General features: G+C 39.7%; 1 protein-coding gene across 3 annotated transcripts in view; it reads right to left on the bottom strand.

Moving 5' to 3' along the window:
* The window catches only part of RAB3GAP2 (RAB3 GTPase activating non-catalytic protein subunit 2), a 46,317-nt gene extending 29,559 nt beyond the window's left edge, over nucleotides 1–16,758 (bottom strand). For 2 of the 3 annotated variants that reach the window (XM_058019515.1, XM_058019517.1), the window contains exons 1-3: nucleotides 16,602–16,758; nucleotides 7,781–7,848; nucleotides 1,418–1,541 (exon numbers count right to left, since the gene is read on the bottom strand). In XM_058019515.1, coding sequence (XP_057875498.1) covers nucleotides 1,418–1,541; nucleotides 7,781–7,848; nucleotides 16,602–16,710 — 301 coding nt within the window. In that variant the 5' untranslated portion in view covers nucleotides 16,711–16,758. The remainder of the gene's footprint in view (nucleotides 1–1,417; nucleotides 1,542–7,780; nucleotides 7,849–16,601) is intronic. The other variant, XM_058019516.1, reaches the window with a different exon arrangement.
* Between the last annotated feature and the right edge of the window lie 2,755 nt (nucleotides 16,759–19,513).

Raw genomic sequence — 19,513 nt, 5'->3', positions numbered from 1 at the left:
TTACAAACCTTGAAGAGCATAAAAATAAAAATATAGTCTTAGTGACTTTTCGAAAGGACTCATATGTTTTCTTAGAAATTTACATGGAATAAGACACTAAAATTTTGAAATATCTAGTTTTGTTTAAAAATATTCATATAGTAATCCATCAGATTTTAAAAGGTTCAATTCAGGAAACAGGCATCCTTCAGAAAGAAGTATTAAGCAAGGAAAATCTTCTGGGAACACTACTGAACATGAGCTACAATGAATAGAAAATTTTAACTGCCAAAAAGAACATAAATACCCACATTAAATCTGACAATCTTTAATCATTGCATCATAATTCAGGGTTAGAAGACACCACACTTTGTTATTCACAGGGTGCTGTTACAGCTGGCATTTGATTGTTGAATCATCTCCCAGGTGTCAATGGACATCCAAAACTAAGTTAGTGCTGTGTGCCATTTGTCTGACACCTAAAACCCAAGGCACAGGGACACTTCTGCCCAGTGGGGGACAGTTGTCACTGTAAAGTTCATCAGAGGCATTCATTAATCCATTCTCCAGTGATTTAAATCACTTTTTTAAGCTTGATCCAATAAGAACTTAATGAGGTGTACTGCTGTTTTTCCAATTTTGATGACAAATTAGCAACAGGTCTACAGCAGGTTTGGAACAGACAGCTTTGCAGGGAATGACAAAGCAGTATGACAAATCAATACAATCTGCCCAACTACGCAAATCTGAGTTTCAACACTCTGATTTTTTGTTTTAAAATGCTATAATTGTCCCCATATCAGGATGTTTCCCTTCATCTTCCTCACATCACCCACTGCAGCCATCAAAAAACCAGAACCCCAAACAACAGCACATCTATAAACAGCAGTTGGCTGAGCAGTGTTCATACATTACTAGTGATACCTTTAAAAGTTCCCAGAGCCCTACTTTAGAGTAAAATACAAAGCCACCCATTGTTTAAGATGGTATTCAAGAATTTCCTGTCAAAGGTGGAATTTCAAGAATATTCACATTAATACTCCTTTCCAAGAGGGATACTGGCTTAGGTAATTTTTTAAGGAAAAAGAAAACTAAGGTCAAGCATTTTCTAATGGCTAAAACCAAAACTTTAGTTTTTCTTACTGAGAAAAATTAATGTCAATGTCTCTGAGCATTTTAAAACAACTACGTAGTTATAACACATATGCATTTCATGTGACAAAACAGTTTCCACAGATCAAAACACAGCTGAAAAGTAAAGACAAAGCAACTTACTTCGCAAGAAGCACCTAGAAAATGCATGACGTGTACTATAAAACACTTCAAAAATCTTAAAGGTATGACTTGGGGGATAAACAGAAGAGAGTGGGGCAAACAAATATTGCTTTGGTTACTATAAAGTGTCCTAGCATAAGCACTCAGTGGAATGGATACTTACGCACTAAGAAGACGGCTTTCTGTTCATTAGCTATTACCATCAGGTCATTGGTTGGTGACAAGGACAACACACAGTCCTGAAGCCAGTAATTTCGCTGGTTCTTGGAATTAGACTCCTCTTCTTCCTACAGGTAAAGCTTTAGTCAATGGATGCAACAATTTTTAGACACAGCAGAACTTGCAAGACCGATGAGAACAACGGGGCTTGCCCTCCATAGCAGCACTGAATGGACTTTTTATTACTGACCACATCACTTCAGCTCCAACTTGCATGAAAAGCCCTGAGAAATGCATCAGTCTTGCACTAATTCTGTGTTTACAACAGAAAACAAAGAAGTACTCATCACTCACTCTACCCAAAATCATCTTTATTTAGAGAGACACAAGGAAAATGAGATCTTAAGTTTTAAAATCATTGGTTAGAAAGTGGAGAGAATCTCTTTAGTTATTCTCATTACAATCCATACTCAAAATGAAGAATTTTTCCAAGCCTATAAATTGATAAGCATTAAGCAAATACATGCACATATGAAGAAGGTTACTAAGCTGGTATTCACATGGCACCAGGTATCAGGTGCCTTTCCACAAAGTAACTACACAAGGAAACAATTACAAACTAAATGGTGCCAAGTTTTAAGGGTATCACGATGGGTAAGTAAAACTTTAGATCCCATCCTCATGTATAAGAGCAATAAAATTCTATCTTTTTTCCTTGGGGCAATCAGCCAAATATTTTATTGTGGCACAAACAAAGTAGCTCCTGCTAATCATAGTTCAAAGTGAGGCAGTAACAGCCTTGGGGTGTACTGCTGCAAAGTCTCAGAGTTGATACTCCTGGTTAGTTAGATTCATCCTCTTATCCAATCACAACAACACGCTTTTCCTTGTCCACAGACTATTTCCACTTCCATATCCAACCCTACCTCTCCCTAGCTCTGCACAATATTACTCCATCCTCTAATATCTCAAAGCAGCTATGCACAAATTAAAAAACCCAACAACTTCAATGAGATAATTTTCTGATTCATTCTATTTATTGTGTTACAGAAAAGTTGCAACTGCTTGAAAATCTGTACATTTACTCCCAGAAAAAAAAAAAAAACACCAAACTGTAGGAAGAATTTGTATATCATGCTCTTAATCAGCTATTCATTGTATTTTTACAGCATCTTCTTTGCTGGAATCAGATGGGGTACACCTCTCCGTTAAGGGCAAAAGGATTTTAGCTCATGAACTGGCAGACCTCATTGAGCGAGCTTTAAACTAAGCTTGAAGGGGGAAGGGGAACCAGCTGAGCTAACTGAAAATAGGCCCAAGAATTGCAAGCGTAAGATAGGGGTGAACTCAGTTGCCCAGATGAGGTGCATGTATACCAATGCACGCAGTTTGGGCAATAAACAAGAAGAGCTGGAGGCCACGGTACAACTGCAAAGCTATGATGTAGTTGCCATCACGGAAACGTGGTGGGATGACTCATATAACTGGAGTACTACATTGGCTGGATACAGACTCTTCAGGAGAGATAGAAAAGGAAGAAGAGGAGGCGGCGTAGCTCTTTATGTTAAGCAAACCTTCAATGCCATTGAAATTGAAACAAAGAAAGAAGGTGTTGAATGTTTATGGATAAGAATCAAGGGGAAGGCCAACAACGCCGACATCATATTGGGAGTCTGTTATCATCGACCCGATCAAGAAGAAGAAGTAGACGATTTATTCTATAAGCAGTTGTGCAATGTTTCGAGATCATCAACCCTTGTTCTTGTTGGTGATTTTAATCTACCAGATATCTGCTGGGAACTTAATACAGCAGTAAAGAGGCAATCCAGAAAATTCTTAGAATCTATGGAGGATAACTTTTTGTTACAGCTGGTAGATGAACCCACCAGGGAAGGGACTACATTAGATCTGTTATTTACAAATAGGGATGGGCTGGTGGGGGATGTGATGGTTGGAGGTCGTTTGGGGCAGAGTGACCATGAAATAATAGAGTTTTCAATACTTGGCGATATTAGGAAGAGCACCAGTAAAACTCGTACACTGGACTTCTGGAGGGCAGACTTTGGCCTGTTTAAGAGATTAATTCAGAGCGTCCCTTGGGAAGCCGCCCTTAAAAATAAAGGTGTTCAGGAAGGGTGGGCTTACTTCAAGGCAGAGATCTTGAGGGCGCAGGAACAAACCATTCCTGTATCCCGAAAGATCAGTCAACGGGGCAAACGTCCAGCCTGGCTGGGAAAGGAGATCTTGGAGGAACTTAAGAATAAAAAGAGGACGTATCAGAGTTGGAAAAAGGCTCAGGTCTCCAAGGAAGTATTCAAGAGGGCTGCTAGAGTGTGCAGGAAAAAAATTAGGGAGGCCAAAGCTCAGTTTGAACTCAGGATAGCGACTGCTGTTAAGGATAATAAAAAATGTTTTTATAAATATATTAATAGTACTAAGAAAGGTAGGACCAGCCTTTGTTCTTTACTGGACAAAGGTGGGAAGTTAGTATTTGCAGACGAGGAGAAGGCAGAAGTGTTTAATGCCTATTTTGTCTCGGTTTTTAATGGGAAGATGACTTGCCCTCAAGACTCCTGTCCGTCTAGGCTGGTTGATGGTTTTAGGGAACAGAATGGTCCCCACATTATCCAAGAGGAGGCTGTTATAGAACTATTGAAATGCTTGGATATTCATAAATCTATGGGACCAGACGGGATCCACCCCAGGGTAATGAGAGAGCTGGCAAATGAGATTGCAAAGCCACTCTCTATCATTTACCAACAGTCATGGATTACTGGTGAGGTTCCGGATGACTGGAAGCTGGCCAATGTGATACCCATTCACAAAAAGGGTGCAAAGGAAGATCCTGGCAATTATAGACCAGTCAGCCTGACCTCTATACCTGGCAAAATAATGGAACAGTTTATATTATGCGCCATCATGCAAAATTTGCAGGACGGCCAGGGTATCAGACCCAGCCAGCACGGATTTAGGAGGGGTAGATCATGTCTGACTAACCTGATCACCTTTTATGACCAGGTAACCCGGCTAGTGGATGCAGGGAAGGCTGTAGATGTTGTTTTTCTGGATTTCAGCAAGGCCTTCGACACTGTTTCCCATAGCATACTCCTAGACAAACTCGCGGGCCGTGGTCTGGATAGGAATACCCTTTGCTGGGTTCAGAACTGGCTGGATGGCCGGGCCCAGAGAGTGCTGGTGAATGGTGTCACATCCAGCTGGCGACCAGTCACCAGTGGTGTCCCTCAGGGGTCTGTGTTGGGGCCAGTTCTGTTCAATATTTTTATTGATGACATGGATGAGGGCTTAGAGTCTTTTATTAGTAAATTCGCTGATGACACTAAATTGGGAAAGAGTGTAGATCTGCTAGAGGGGTGTAGGGCTCTCCAGAGAGATTTGGAACGGTTAGACGCATGGGCAGAATCAAATGGGATGAACTTCATTAAGTCCAAGTGCCGAGTACTGCACTTCGGCCATAATAACCCCCTGTACCGATATAAGCTGGGGACGGAACGGCTGGATAGTGCCCAGGTGGAAAGGGACCTGGGGGTGCTGGTTGACAGTCGATTGAATATGAGCCAGCAGTGTGCCCAGGTAGCCAAGAGGGCCAATGCCATCCTGGCCAGTATCAGAAATGGAGTGGCCAGCAGGAGCAGAGAGGTCATCCTTCCCCTGTACTTGGCACTGGTGAGGCCTCACTTGGAGTATTGCATCCAGTTCTGGGCCCCTCACTTTAGGAGGGACGTCGAGTTACTTGAGCGTATCCAGAGGAGGGCAACGAGACTAATAAGGGGCTTGGAGCACAAGCCATACAAAGAGCGACTGAGGGAGCTGGGGTTGTTCAGCCTGGAGAAAAGGAGACTAAGGGGTGACCTCATCACTCTCTACAACTTCCTGAAGGGTGGCTGTAGTGAGCTGGGGGTCGGCCTCTTTCTCCGGGCGACAACGGATAGAACAAGAGGACACAGTCTCAAGCTGCGTCAAGGGAGATGTAAGTTAGAATTAAGAAGGAAATACTTCACAGAAAGAGTGGTCAGATACTGGAATCATTTACCCAGTGAGGTGGTGGAGGCATCATCCCTTGAAGAATTCAAAAAAAGACTGGATGTGGCACTTGCTGCCATGATCTAGTTGAACAGTTAGAACATGGGCTGGACTTGATGATCTTATAGGTCTCTTCCAATCTTGAACTCTGTGATTCTGTGATTTATTTCCTTGTATAAGCTTGTACCATAAAAATGCTTATTTTGCACATAGAAATACCCTGTGTATCCATGATAAAGTCTACATTAGCACACTACAAGCATTGCTAACTACTGTTGTCCACACCATCTCCTAGAACCTATTTTCATGTTATTTCTGTCTGTTGATAGATGCCAAATTCTTTAGCAACAATTTCTCCCTATTTACTGGCATTTTTCAAGACTTTACAAAAAGGCAATGAAGTTATCTGAGATACTAATGACAATCTGAACTCCTTGTGACAGAGATAAATGTGTCGTGCAAAAACACATAAGCAAAAGCCAAAGAAAAAAGCCTTGCACTAATTTTTAATGTCATGGTTTTCAGACTGAGGAAAAAGAAACAGAAATTAAAGGCTTGTCGGAAGATTAAAAGGAACTACAACATTATTTCAGGCAGAAAATTTAAAATTATCTGTAAGCATGAACAAAGAACTTGAAATACAAAGATATAAAACATGACTATCCCATATTAGCTACAAAAACAAGATAAGAATTAAAACAGGAAAGGCACTGAACTTGTCAAAACAAACTTAAAGGTGAAAGACAGAATTATTAAAAATCTGCATTTAAGAAAAGACATCATCATTCCTACAAAACAACTAATCTGATCCATAAAAGGACACCTTATAAAAAAACCAGAGTTTTTTTAATTTTCAATGCCTTCTCAGAAATTGCTATGTTCCATGAAATAGATACTTGTCCAGGGAACAAGTAATTCCAAGAAACAATTAATCTTTCACCAAGCATAATGCAAATCAAGAGTTAAAAGCTGAAACAAGGGAATTGATTGTTATATTTTACCAGCAATTCTCATGCATTTTGCTGTGTGTTCAGACACACAGACTCCTGTATGTATTTGCTCCTACACAGAACAACCTCTTTGCTGTGTATGATAGCAAACCCTTTCTGAAGTTTGGCCTGGAACATTGGTAACTTTAGAGGAAAATTTGCTAGTAGAGGATGCAAGAAAGATGCAAATCACCTGGCAGAAAAGTGTGACATTTTAAAGAAAAGAGTGAAAAACTGAACTATTTCAGTTTAGAAATGCCTGCTGGTTTTATCAAATTACAACAAAAGTAGAAAATCAAGTATTTGTTCCACTCATTCAGGAAGCTATAAACATTACAGCACATCTAAGAAGAGATGTGGCCTGAGAAACACACTCATTTCATGACAATTATAGTTCAGCTGAGTAGCCATCCTATTTAAAAGGTTTTATACCCTGCCATTCCTGACAGTGTCAGTGATTCATCCCTGGGAGACATCATGCTCATTTCAATTTGTCTGTCACCTTAGTTGAAAAATCTGTTTCTCTGCTGAATAGTCACAAGGATACTGTCCAACAGCTTGGGCATCCTTCCTACCCACTGAGAAAAAGACAGCAGATAAAGGGTTTGCTAGCAAGGTGAGGTCTGGATTCCTCAGAGCTCTTAGAGTGAATTAATCAAGTAATTCTGTTGGGATGATTCATTCATGTGCACAGGATTTCTACAAGCAGCCTCACTGACATCTCATCAAGTCAGCTGGAGTTGGAAGGCTCAGCCTTACAAACAGTTAACAGACCAGCCCTGCTGCTCTCAGTAGAATGAGCTGTGCAGAGGAATGTTTTTCCCCCTTCAAAGAGCAACTGTGCTATTCCATCCCACATAAGTAGTTTAAACCCTTCTGCAGTACCATCCAACATCACAACATAAAAGGAGCACTAGTGATCCTTAGGGGGATGTCTATGCCACTAATTCATTATTTAGGATTTTTTGATTTATATTCATTCATGATTCACTGCCATGCCCTACTGTTTCTGACTAGCTACAGGACAAAAAGGATGCTCTCAGGTGCAGCAGCACAGAAAAATGTGTGTATACTTTGGTGAGAAAAGCCCTACAGAACACAAGAACATGAGCAATTATCACAATAGGTAACATCCAAATTATATTTAGAAAAAAACTATAGACCAAGGGACACACAAGAAGCCACATTTGAAACACAAGTCAAGACCTTTTTTGCCCAGATGAGTTACACAGGAGAAAAAAACCAAAACACCACACACACAAACCAATGGAAAAGTCCTCTATAATAGGGAAGTTAGCAATAAATACATATACACACATACATACACATGAACTTACAGGTTCTTGTAGTTCTGCTTCATCCCAGGCTCCCCAGCCACCATCTTCCCAGCTTGTTGATTTGCCTGCTTTAAGTAAAAAGAGACTTGTCACAGGAATACAGCATAGGCAACAAAATGATCATTTTCCATTCCCCACTAATGCATTACAACTTTTTTATGACAGATACTAAAGCAGTTCTGCTGAAAGAACCCTGAAGTGTCTTATTTTTCTGTATTTTATTTACTTCCATTTCTGACACTATGGAAGCTTATTAACAGGAGATGTACCCAAGATACAAAAGGGAACAATGTTACAGGGAAATTCATCTGTGACCGCAATATATCTGAGTCCAGAAAAATGTAGATCCCACCAGCAAAGCAAAAGCTGAAGGTCTGGCCTCCGATGAGAAAATGAGAAGAGGGATCTTGGTCATTCACATCTTTGCATGATAACAGAGAGGAAAATTTATGAGACACTGATCAGTTTCAATTATGTCGTTCAGAAACCTCAGAGTAAGCAAAAGCTCACAAAATACCTCAAACACCTAAGAAAACAGAGATTAATAGAGACAGGCCTACTTCTTTAGTTGTAAGAGTGAATGTGGAAGTTCTCTATTTCACCTAAAAATACAGAATTTGAAATAAATTGAAAAGCCACAGGCATTTAATACTAGCAGATGTACAATTCTCAGACACAATTCTCACCCCTGGGACCCTCAATAAATCAACAAACATCACTGTAGTTCAGTAGAAAAGCCAAGGACTGACTTCCATCCAAGCATGCACTAGAGTGAAAACAGAAGCAGTAATGTCAACTCCAAGAGTTTTCCAAGGATTTCTTTCAAGCTTTTCCATTAACTGTTGTCATGGCAAATTTGACCTTAAGAAGAAGCTTAAGCACATTGTCTCAAATGAGTTTAAATTTAATTCTAAGCAAGCAAGATTCTGCCATTCTGGATGGCCAAACAGTACAGACAAGAAGGTTTGTATCAAGAACAAATTGATTTGGTCTAAAAACTCGTAGTTCTATTACCACCAAGCAAGGAAAGGCTGAACAACAAAACATAAATCTGCAATCGCTCTGTTTAGCTAGATTTTAAATCTTCTGTATGGCTAATGAAGACAAAAACCTTTGAAAAAAAAAATTTACATTTAAGACAGACTTTTCCCCAATGCTGTCGAGAAGGTATTTTAGGAGCATGTAGAAGACAAAATGCCCACTCCATTTTAAAATCCAAAGGTCTGTACCATCTGCAAAATGGGCAAGCCAAGCAGTTTTACTGCATCATCATCAATGTAAATATAACTGCACCACTATTTCAGACACCACTATATAAGCAACAAGCTTCCAAGGGTCACACTCATCTTGCATTTGAGGTTGAAAATTTTTGCAGTGTACAAACATATAAAGGAAAATTATGGCAAATACTGTTGAATATAGTAACCACAAGAAGAAAACAGTAGCTAACTTCAATGTTTAGATTAAGATTGCTAATAAAACTCTACTTCTGTTTGCATTTTATCTAAAAATGTTTTTTAAAAATCTTCGTATAAAATTCATGGAGGAAAGAAATCTGTCCATGTGCCATGGTTCAGAGAGAAACAGAACATATCTAAGAAACACAGCTGGGACCAATGTCTTCCCTGCAGCACAGAGCAGACCAACCTTCCTCAGAAACCTCAGCCACTTCAATTCTGAGACCGAACACCCACAATATAAAACTGCAGCTGCGAGGATTCTTGCTGCCTCTGTGAATAGCCACAATTTTGTGGTAGCTGTTATTATGCTGGATAAATGAAAAAAGAGGTGAAAATGATGTAATGGTGAGTCATCATAGCACTGACGAAACTGCTGAGATCTTTTGGAACTGTGTGTGGCCTGACTGCAAAGCCAGCACCCTCTCCAGCTCGCATACGTTCACAAGCCTGCTCCCTCATATCTATCCTCCTCCTTGGACACATCACCCCAGGATGTGCCATCACTTCTATTTATCAAGGCCTGCACCCATCTTGCCTTCCTTCCACAGATTGTTTCTTATTTAAGAAGAAATGAAATTAAAATTGTTTTCTTATTTTGACGTTTCACCTATGTGATGAGTATGAAGCAAGGCATTAAACAACAGACAACAATCCCTGGAACAATGGACAGAGGAGACGCTGTCATAAAGTAACTCAAAGCACCAGTTATTCATCTGTGCCAAAGAATTATAAAGTATTCCACGAAGGCTGCCAGCTTGCACAGCCTTTCCCACCCATCAGCACTTGATTAGGGTGGCCGAGTCAGAGCCCAAGTCCACATGGTCCAAGTTCTGTTATGATGAAGATTTTAAGAAATTATCCCCCACCATTTCCTTTAGTAATATCACAGATCAGAACTAGCAACTGTGGAACACAACACATTGTCTAGTAACCAACACCTAAGCAAGCCCTAAACAGTTACAACATGATCATTTTTTCCAGACCCTCTTCAGGAAAAAAAAAATTAAAAATAAACAAATTTTCCTGCACAAATCTTTATTTCCATTCAACTCTATCTCTGACTAGTAATAGATGTCTTATAAACAGTTCTCCTTACTTGGATAAAGCAGCAGCAATATTCCAGATTTTCCTTTACTATGGAGATTGCAAAAATAAAAGTTCATCTGCTGGATTTACACGAACCACTTAATTCTTTAATTTGGAGCATATAGCATCAGCACATATGAAACTTAAGAGCTGGTTTAAATGCTGTACATGTGCAACACTGGTGTTAAAACATAAGAGAATTCATTTAAGCACATTTATCATTAAACATAATACCTACAAGAACAATTTTTACCTACAAGAACAATTTTTACCTATAAGCATGTTTTTTTAAAGATAAGAACAGAGGAGAGAGAAAAAAATCACAACAGATTGAAACAACTGAGGTCTAATTGGCATTTAACAGGTCAAATTCAATATGAAAGACGTTTTTACTCACTTCCCAAATTACAGAACAGATATCTGAGCACAGAGAACTACCAGTGCCCTTCTTTCCAGAGCAGAACAGGATCTAGGGCAGGCAGCTGAAGCCTTTCCTTCCAGCTCTCACATTCACATTCAAAATCCATGCAGGAGGTTACTGGAGGATGTCCTTGGACACATGCAATGAAGTCCCATCCATGCTTTATGAATATAAAACATTATTAGGTAATAGTGCAAAAAATTATTGCTTAACTGTGAGAGTTGCAGGTTTTCTTCCATGCATGTTTACTGCAATTCTGATACCACTGGACTGCATAATTACGAAAGAAACAGAAGCAGTTTCTTTTCTCTTCAGGCCAAGGAATTTTAGAAACAGCTTAGAATCTTCTTGCTACTCAGGAATCATAGAGCATTTATTCCCAAAGAGCACTCCTCCAACGTGAGGACTGATAAATACAGAAGGTTATTTTGCCAACATTTCAAGGAAGCCTCTCTTAAGACTAGTTTTATATTGGCTCCCTCTTCTGACTTCAGACACCCTTAAGTGGGGAAAAAAACCCCAAAAGCACAACTAAGTTAGTCTTCTAAACACAGAAATAACCACTTGAGCATTTTTTTCCTTAAGGAGGTCCCAATTGCTTTTGACAAAGTGAAAAATGACTAAATGACTAAATTTAAAATAATCCAGGAACTACATAATTTTTTTTTTAAAGTATTAGTACAAAGTTCCATGGCTTACAGTCTTAACTTAACCCCAAAACCAAATTTTGAAATACCAGAGGAAAAAAAAAACCAAAGGCCATAGGAGACAAATTAAACAGATTACACACAAAACATAGTATTCCACACTTTTTCTCAGATGCAGGCAATGCCTCAAGTTAGAGCAAGAAAGAATGAAGGCCATGCTATAAAGGAGGTGTTAAAGCAGCAAAAAACTCAGGTGAGAGGGTAATTCAGGTGAAGTACTCTGACAGCATTTTGTCAGGTATGCTGAGAGCATGTCATTTACTCTTCCCCATATCTGAGATGTATTAACTGCTACAGATGCAACCCAATTCATGCAGAGTGCCTATTTTAATGACCCTTACAGGAAAACTGAAAGAAATAAATACTAAACATAAATACTACAACCTGGAAAGCGAGAATCTGATTAAAGAGGCAATGAAAAAGAGCTTGTAAGAAGAGTATTCAACAGGAATATAACTGATTCAATAAGACTGATATGGAAGCAGTTAACAACAACCCTAATGCTAAATGCAGTCTAGAATTTCATTTTGTAATGTTTTTTTTTTTTTTTGTAACCTTGTTGGCAACTCTGAAATAAAAAGCCCGGCCTTCTGTATTTCTGAACTAAATCAGCTAATCCAGATAAAAGCAAAGTGTACAAGTCCAAAGACGTTTTTTAGAGGAACTGGGCTGAAAAGCACTTTTCAGACTGCTGTCAATGTAACAAGGCAGGATTTTTGGAAAGAAGCTTCTCTGATAGGCCTAAGCCACTACTCCTACTGCAAAAAGAAGCAGCAAAGTGACACCTTGTAGCTCTGAGGAAGCCCTCAGGTCAGGGGATCAATTTTTTTCTTCCCCTGAATAAGAACAAACTCACTAATATAAATGGAGATATCATTGCTTGGGAACTCTCAAGGTCAAGTTTGGGTTTGTTGGCTTTTTTCTTTATTAATTTCATTCAGGTAACGGGAGATAAACACACCTGGGAACTAAAAATATCTGCACATACGAAAGCACTGATTTTTCTGATTCATCTTAACACCCCCACAGTTTATCTAGCAGCAGTTCTACCTGGCTATGTCACCGAACTGCTGTCATCAAGCTTATAAAATGTTTTAAAACACAATTCAAGTTGTGAGTGTACTAGAAGAACAGAGACACACATTGCTCTAAATAAATCATAGTTAAATTCTTCAATTTATAAAGATTGTAGGAAATTTTATCTGTCTTGCTCTACTTTTTGCCCTGTTCAGGTAAATATCCATTAATTAATTTCTGAATGCTAAAATTCTCTCATGCCTGCAAAGCTTTATCACATATTGCAATTAAGATGGATTTTTCATTCGTATGCATGCCTTTATTTTAGACAGAAAACTTTATAAGAAAGTTAACTGTTACAGCTGTTTCCTGATCCAGCCAACAGCAGCCCAGAACCTCTTCAACACAGCAAGATGTCAAATTAAATGTGGTGCTAACACTTCCTATTCCCAGTACTTGCTCAGTTAGAACAGCAGTTTTCAGAGCCACTTAGACACCACAGAGGATTTGTGCCTCATTAGCAGCATTACTTTTCCCAAGACTCTTAAATTCTCATACTTATTTAAGTCCTCCTCATTAAAATATGAAAAAGCACTCCAACCTTTATTTTCCTAAAGAATAAAGATATAGCAACTCCATATGAAGTATCTTTAACCAGCTCACTCCGTAACACCAGGTTTATTTACTTAAAGCACGTGAGCCAAGATCCAATGCAACACCTGTTATTTTATTCCAATACTGACAATAAAAAGTAGCTATATTTTGCTTCATGGCAGATCAATGGTCAGCTCAAGCAGTCTGTGAACATTTCTTACATTATTCCAGCATGGCATCAGTGGCAATTTTAACAGATGATTGCATAACACAAGCATGAAGCACACGAATCCTCTCTTCCCGTGTTTACTGAGTGAGCAGGATACAGGCACCTGCAGAAGTGACTTCATACAAAGCTCAGAGGAGAAGAGGGCAGCTTTATTTTCCTCCCAGTTTACCAGACAAGTGCATCCTTTGCACAAACAAAACAACCTGTTGGGCTACAGGAAAAACTTAAGTTGTAGTTGATAGGATGCTTTCCTTCATCTTGTTCTACTGTAGAATGTGTTTAAATGCTTACCTGTACAAAGAAAGGGAAAAAAAACCAAGTCCCCTTGTAATAAAAATCCAGTTTTTTTACTTACCTACACCTGTATTTTTAATATATGCAACACTTTGCTAAGCCTTTCAAGTTAAATTTGAAATTGACAACCTAGATTAGCTTTTATGTAAATGAAATATACTGTTTTAAATACAAGATCACAAGTTACAGGTTTTTTACTCACAGACATCTAACTTCAAAACTGGACTAAAGTCACAGTATCACATCATGATTGAGAAATGTTATACTGCCTGCATTTTCTGAGGCAAGCAAATTCTCTTAAAATGTTACTGATTTTATAATAATAACCCTAAATTTTATTGCAGCAAATACACTCACAGAAAATACTTTGGTTAGTTCTGTTAGACATAAAACATGGCCAAAGTTAAAACAGCATTAAAAACTTCTTTTCATTAAAAACTTCTTATAACTAAGAAACAAAAAAAGACAAGGCCTACAGCCTCCACTAAAAACCCTAAACCCCAGACATTGAAGATTCCAGAGGCATCTGTTCAAAAACACTTGTTATCCAAACCTGAAGGAACTCCTGAAAATTCTACTAACACTTGAAACATTAAGTTATGACTAAAATAATTTGTTAACTCAAACGTGCTTTGTTATATAAAAATATTTAATACATATCTATTTCCCTAAGGTAGACATCATTTGTAACTACAGCCTTAATATACTAGCAAGAGTTTTCACACAAATGAAGCTTAGCTTTAAAAACAAGAAAGCAGATGAAAGGTTCTCATTGTCAGGTAAAAAAAGAATATTTAAGGGTTTTGACAGGTGCTTGATAGTATTTATGTAATTGTTTGCATAAAAATTAGCACCATTTAAGTTGAGAACTAAAGTTTGATTAGAAAGCAAATTAACATCTTCTTGTTGAACTTACTAGCAAAAAACCCCTAGAACTTATTTTTTTCCCTGTAGAGCAAAAAATATAAAATATAAATATTTTAAACATGCAACCTTATTAAACTACTGTTTTAAAACAGTAAATTCTGTCAACAGAAGAGCTTTTAGCAAAGCATTCCCAGATAAAAAGCACAATTTACTCACTTCTAATTTAAGATACCAAGGCAAGTTGGAGCAGCACTTCCCCCTTGTCAAACACAAATACATCAAGAATTTCTGCTTCAAAAATCACTAAGTTACAATCTTATGCCTAAACCACTGTACGAACTCTCACTTGCTGACGTTTATACTTATTTTTCCTCAACAATGAAAACAGCTGTGGTAGCAAAAAATTACAGGCATAAATCCAAAAGATTTCAATGAATCTAAATGAGTATTATTTTGAAAAACACTCACTTCTTCTTCAATGACTGAATAAGCAAATATAAAAATAGTCCAGAAGACAGCCAACTCATTAAAATGGAACAGCAGCCATGCATCTTCTTTGCTTCTATTATTTTGGTAGTTTTACAACATACTAAACATTTTCTCTTTATGGCTGCCACTCAATAAATCCACTTCAATAAAACAGCCAAGTTTTTTTACATAAACACCTCTCATATATCATCAAATAAGAGAAAAAAAAATTAATTTCTTTCAACGCCTACTTTTAGAAACACAAACACATTCCAATCCTCTGCTTTTATCTTCAGAATTCAAGAGATACTAACCACAGCCTTCTGCTTCAGAATCCTTCCTTTAGATACAAATGATAGAAAAGAAAAGCCATGGGGAACTTGTTATGCATTTTTCAAAAACTGTTGAAGTTACAAAACAAGCAGCAGCAGAAAACTGTTTTCTACCAAAAGTTTTAGTGGCAAAATTAATTAGCTGAATATATAATGTACTTTTAAAGGTTTTCAACAATTGTTGTGTCATCTTTTTAACAAGGCCTGTAGTTACAGGATAAGGACCAATGGCTTTAAATGGGGAATGGATTTATATCGTATATTATGAAGTTTTATTTTTTAATAATAAAGAAGATGAGGAACTAAAACAGGTCGCTCAGAGAAGCTGTGGATGCCCCATCTCTGGAAGTGCTCAAAGATAGGCTGGATAGGGTTTTGAGCAGCCTGGTCTGGTGAAAAGTGTCCCTGCCCATGGCAGGGAGGTTGGACTAGATTAACTTTAAAGGTCAGTCCAAACACAAACCATCCTATGGCCTCCCCTCTTCTAATTCCCCCACAGGCACTTTAGACTTATAAAATAAGCACCTCCATGTTTTTTCTTAAAGCTCTGTCCACAGCTGTGAGCATTATTTACAAGCATCCTCATTAACCTCTTCAAACACTTTCCTTCCCTACTGTTGCCAGAAACCAAAAAACATCACCCAGATATATAGTTTGTGTATTTTGGGGAGTTTACATCTATATACACACAGTATACAGTTAACACAGTACGCAATAACAAATACAAGAAACAGTGTTTTAATTCCTTGTGGTTTCTAGCCGGGGCATGGATCTGTTGAAAACGCAGCTTCTGCGTCAGGCAGCTCAGCCTGCACTGCCTCACACAGCATAAACCTGGTCCACAACTTCAGGCTGGAACTGCTTCAGGATTCGTTGTCTTTTAACTTAAGCTGCCAAGCTAAACCTTTAGTACACTTTCAGCACGTTCCGCGCTCCTAGATAGCCTCGCATGCACAACGTGTGTTGTCTTTAGGAGAGCGCCTTCAGGCAGGCGCACTCCCAGCAAGAAACACACAAACTTTAGAAGTTTGGGGCACGCAAGGTCAGCAGCCAAAGAACTTCACCTCCAGTCTCCGGGATAAGGAGAGACGCCTGCGAGCAGCTGCGCACCTGAAACTTGGGGACGCCACGACAGTCTGCCTGTGCAGGGGGAGATGTGGCAGCTATGGCGAGACACCCACCCTGCGCCACAGGAGCGACCCCGAGCACTCGGATAACACGGCCCCCGCCAGCGGCGCCGAGCGAGCGCAGCGCTCGCAGGGACGGACGGACAGACAGACAGCCCCGCGGCCGGACGGGCCCCGCGGGGGCGGCGGGCACAGCCCCGCACCGGGGGCCGGACTCACCGCTCTCCTTGCCAGCCGCGGCGCTGCCCTGGCGGCGATGCGGGCTCAAGAAGTCGCGGGCCAGCTCCAGGTCCTGGAAGTGGGCGAAGGGGACCAGGACGCAGGACATGCTCCCGCTGCCGGTACAGCCGCCGCCACCACCGCCCAACCCGGAAACGCTCGGCCACTTCCCTCCGGCCCGGCGCGGCCCCGCGCACGGCGCATGCGCCACGGGGGCGGGCCCGAAGGGGCGGTGCCGAGGGGCAGCGCTGAGGGCGCCGCCCCCCAGGGTGCGCCATTGCGGTGTGCGATCGCGCTCTGTGGGACGCGTTTCCTCCGACGTCCCGCCTAAGCTTCCCTTGGCGCAGCTTGAGGCTGTTTAATCATGTCGGGTGCGCCATTGCGGTGTGCGATCGCGCCCTCTGGGACGCGTTTCCTCCGACGTCCCAACTAAGCTTTCCTTGGCGCAGCTTGAGGCTGTTTAATCTTGTCCTGTCTCTTGCTGCCTGGGAAAAAAATGCCATCGCCCACCATTCCACAAGCTCCTCTCAAGTGGCTGTAGAGAGCTATGAGACCATCCCTGAACATCTTTCTTTCCACGCTAAACAACCCCAACTCCCTCAGCTGGATTTTACCATCTAGACCTAATATTGAACCAGCACAGCCCAAAACCCCCATGTTACTTCGATGAATAGGAAACACCTTTTATGGACAGGGTTCCTTTCAGTCTTGATGGCTCTTGCAAATACAAAGCTTTTATTTAGATTTAATGTCAACCCATTTCTATTCCTTCTCTGAACACTGCAACATCTGAGAGGCAGCAGCAGTTATGATGATTGAGATTTGCTGTGAAGTGACATTGGTACAATGCTGACAGCTGACCTGCAGCCTCCAAAACCTCCTCTTCAGGTAAGGAGAAAAAAGAATGTGTGGGAAGAACACCAAGGGATGTTTTCTGGACCCTGAGGAAATACAAATTCCCCTATGCATAAGAATTGACAAATTTTTAATGGATCTTACTTGACTAGCCATTTTATGTGTACACAAACACATATATATATGTATATGAGAACTCTTCCTTGTTTTCTCACAGGACTCTTCTGTGTGATAGATAGCAATGTGTGTCTTATGTAGCTAAAAGCAGATATAACTGAGAAAAGCAGAAATAACTGAGAAAGTCCAAGTTATTCTGCAGGTTTCGTTTGTGGTCTAGGTCTTCTACGTGGTCCTTAAATACCTTCTAAGATAAAGTAAAAACAAATTTTTACTCACAGAAGTTTCATGCCAAATGGGCTCCAGCTGGATTGCCCTAAAGGCAGAGACTATAACAGGTTATCAAGGCCAGAAAATCTCTTGCGAGATATGCAAAGAAACTGGCTTTAATTTACCCTGACAACTTTTTAATGTCTTGAGCTGTTCTCTTTTGTTGTAGTGATGTGCTGGTTTAAAACCTAGCGGGAAAGTTAACCCCACTGAACTGCATCTCCTCCTCCACCCTCTTCCAACAAGCCACAAAACACTAGCAGGAATCACAATTTTACTGAAAAGCTTGTAATAAATGCAGTACCAATAAAAGAGGGCACAAAAGAGGCAATACCCACAAGAGGGTATTCAGCATGGAACAAACACAAACACTTCCTGAAGAGAGAGAGCCTGGCATTGTTTCTTTTTGGTATCTTTAATATAATTGCTTTGATACAGTGCACTTTATCACCCTGTACTATACACTACTAGTAGTTTTAACTTTTGTATTAGTTAAGATCTTTCATCTACTAATATGTCATAATGAATAATTCATTCTATATAAAATATACCTGAGGTGGCAGTAGTGGGACTCTGCAGTGGCCATGGTGGCTTTATCTGGGTGCTGAGCAGCCACGCAGTCCCAGCCCCTTCCACAAGCCTGGCAAAAAGATGAGGAGCTTTCTGCTTCCAGGACCCCAGATTTCCTGCTAATACCACGGCCCCCCAATGAGCTAGGTGGTATTGAATTAGAGAGTGCTAGACACTCCATCTGTCTTTTCCTCTGTACCCAGGACAAGTAATCAGGGCTCAGTAATTTTGCCCTTGGCAACTACAAGAACATTTTATGTTTACATTTCAAATCTGTGGCTCCTCAGGCAATACACAGGTTAGACTTGAATTTACGCAGATGAATAATCCTGTGGTTATTCAATAGAGAGTTGTTCAATCCTGTTTTTCTGAACAAGCATAGAATTAAATGATGTGGAGTAATACGAAGGATCCTCTTCAAAAACAAGGTCACAGTGTGGGAAAAGTTGTGACAAGAGGCTGGTGAATTTGCAGATGCTCTAAGTAAACTTATAAAGCCTGTAAACAAAACTGTTTAATGACATTTTAGAATTGCAACATGCACAGTCACTAGTAATGTCAACTGAATTAATAAAGAGTATGGAAGAAATTAAATTAACAACATGGTTTGACATTCTTTAGTGAAGCTTTCATGACATTATGAAAACTTTCCTCATTAGAGAATAGTGAACAGTGTAAGACTGTCATATCTCTGTCTGGTTTGCTGTACATGAAGTCAAGTTAAAAACTACCAAGATACCAGTGAAAGCATAAAATAAGGCAATAAATACTCAGCAAATAACCTGATATTTCAAGACAGTCTTGAGTGCATATAAACTCATATTAACACTTTGGGTATGCAATAACTCTTCATGTGTTTGTTATAACTTCAATAGTTCCAAATTTTTAATGATTCATTATACATATATGGATGGCTACAGAAAACAAAACTGTTTTGAAAAACATCTGACAATTTTAAGCAAAGTTCCTAAAGAAATACAGATAAACACTTGATAGCCAAAATTAACAATACATTTCCAGTAAGAATAATAATTTGCATTGGAATATATGCTGCTGAACAAAGGTTTTAATGCAGTTTACAAAAATAAATAATTAGGCTA

This window comes from Melospiza georgiana, chromosome 3, assembly GCF_028018845.1.
Source record: "Melospiza georgiana isolate bMelGeo1 chromosome 3, bMelGeo1.pri, whole genome shotgun sequence".
NCBI classification, from domain to species: Eukaryota; Metazoa; Chordata; class Aves; order Passeriformes; family Passerellidae; genus Melospiza; species Melospiza georgiana.
Note: the sequence above shows the minus strand (reverse complement) of the source record. Positions and strands in the feature narration are given on the sequence as shown.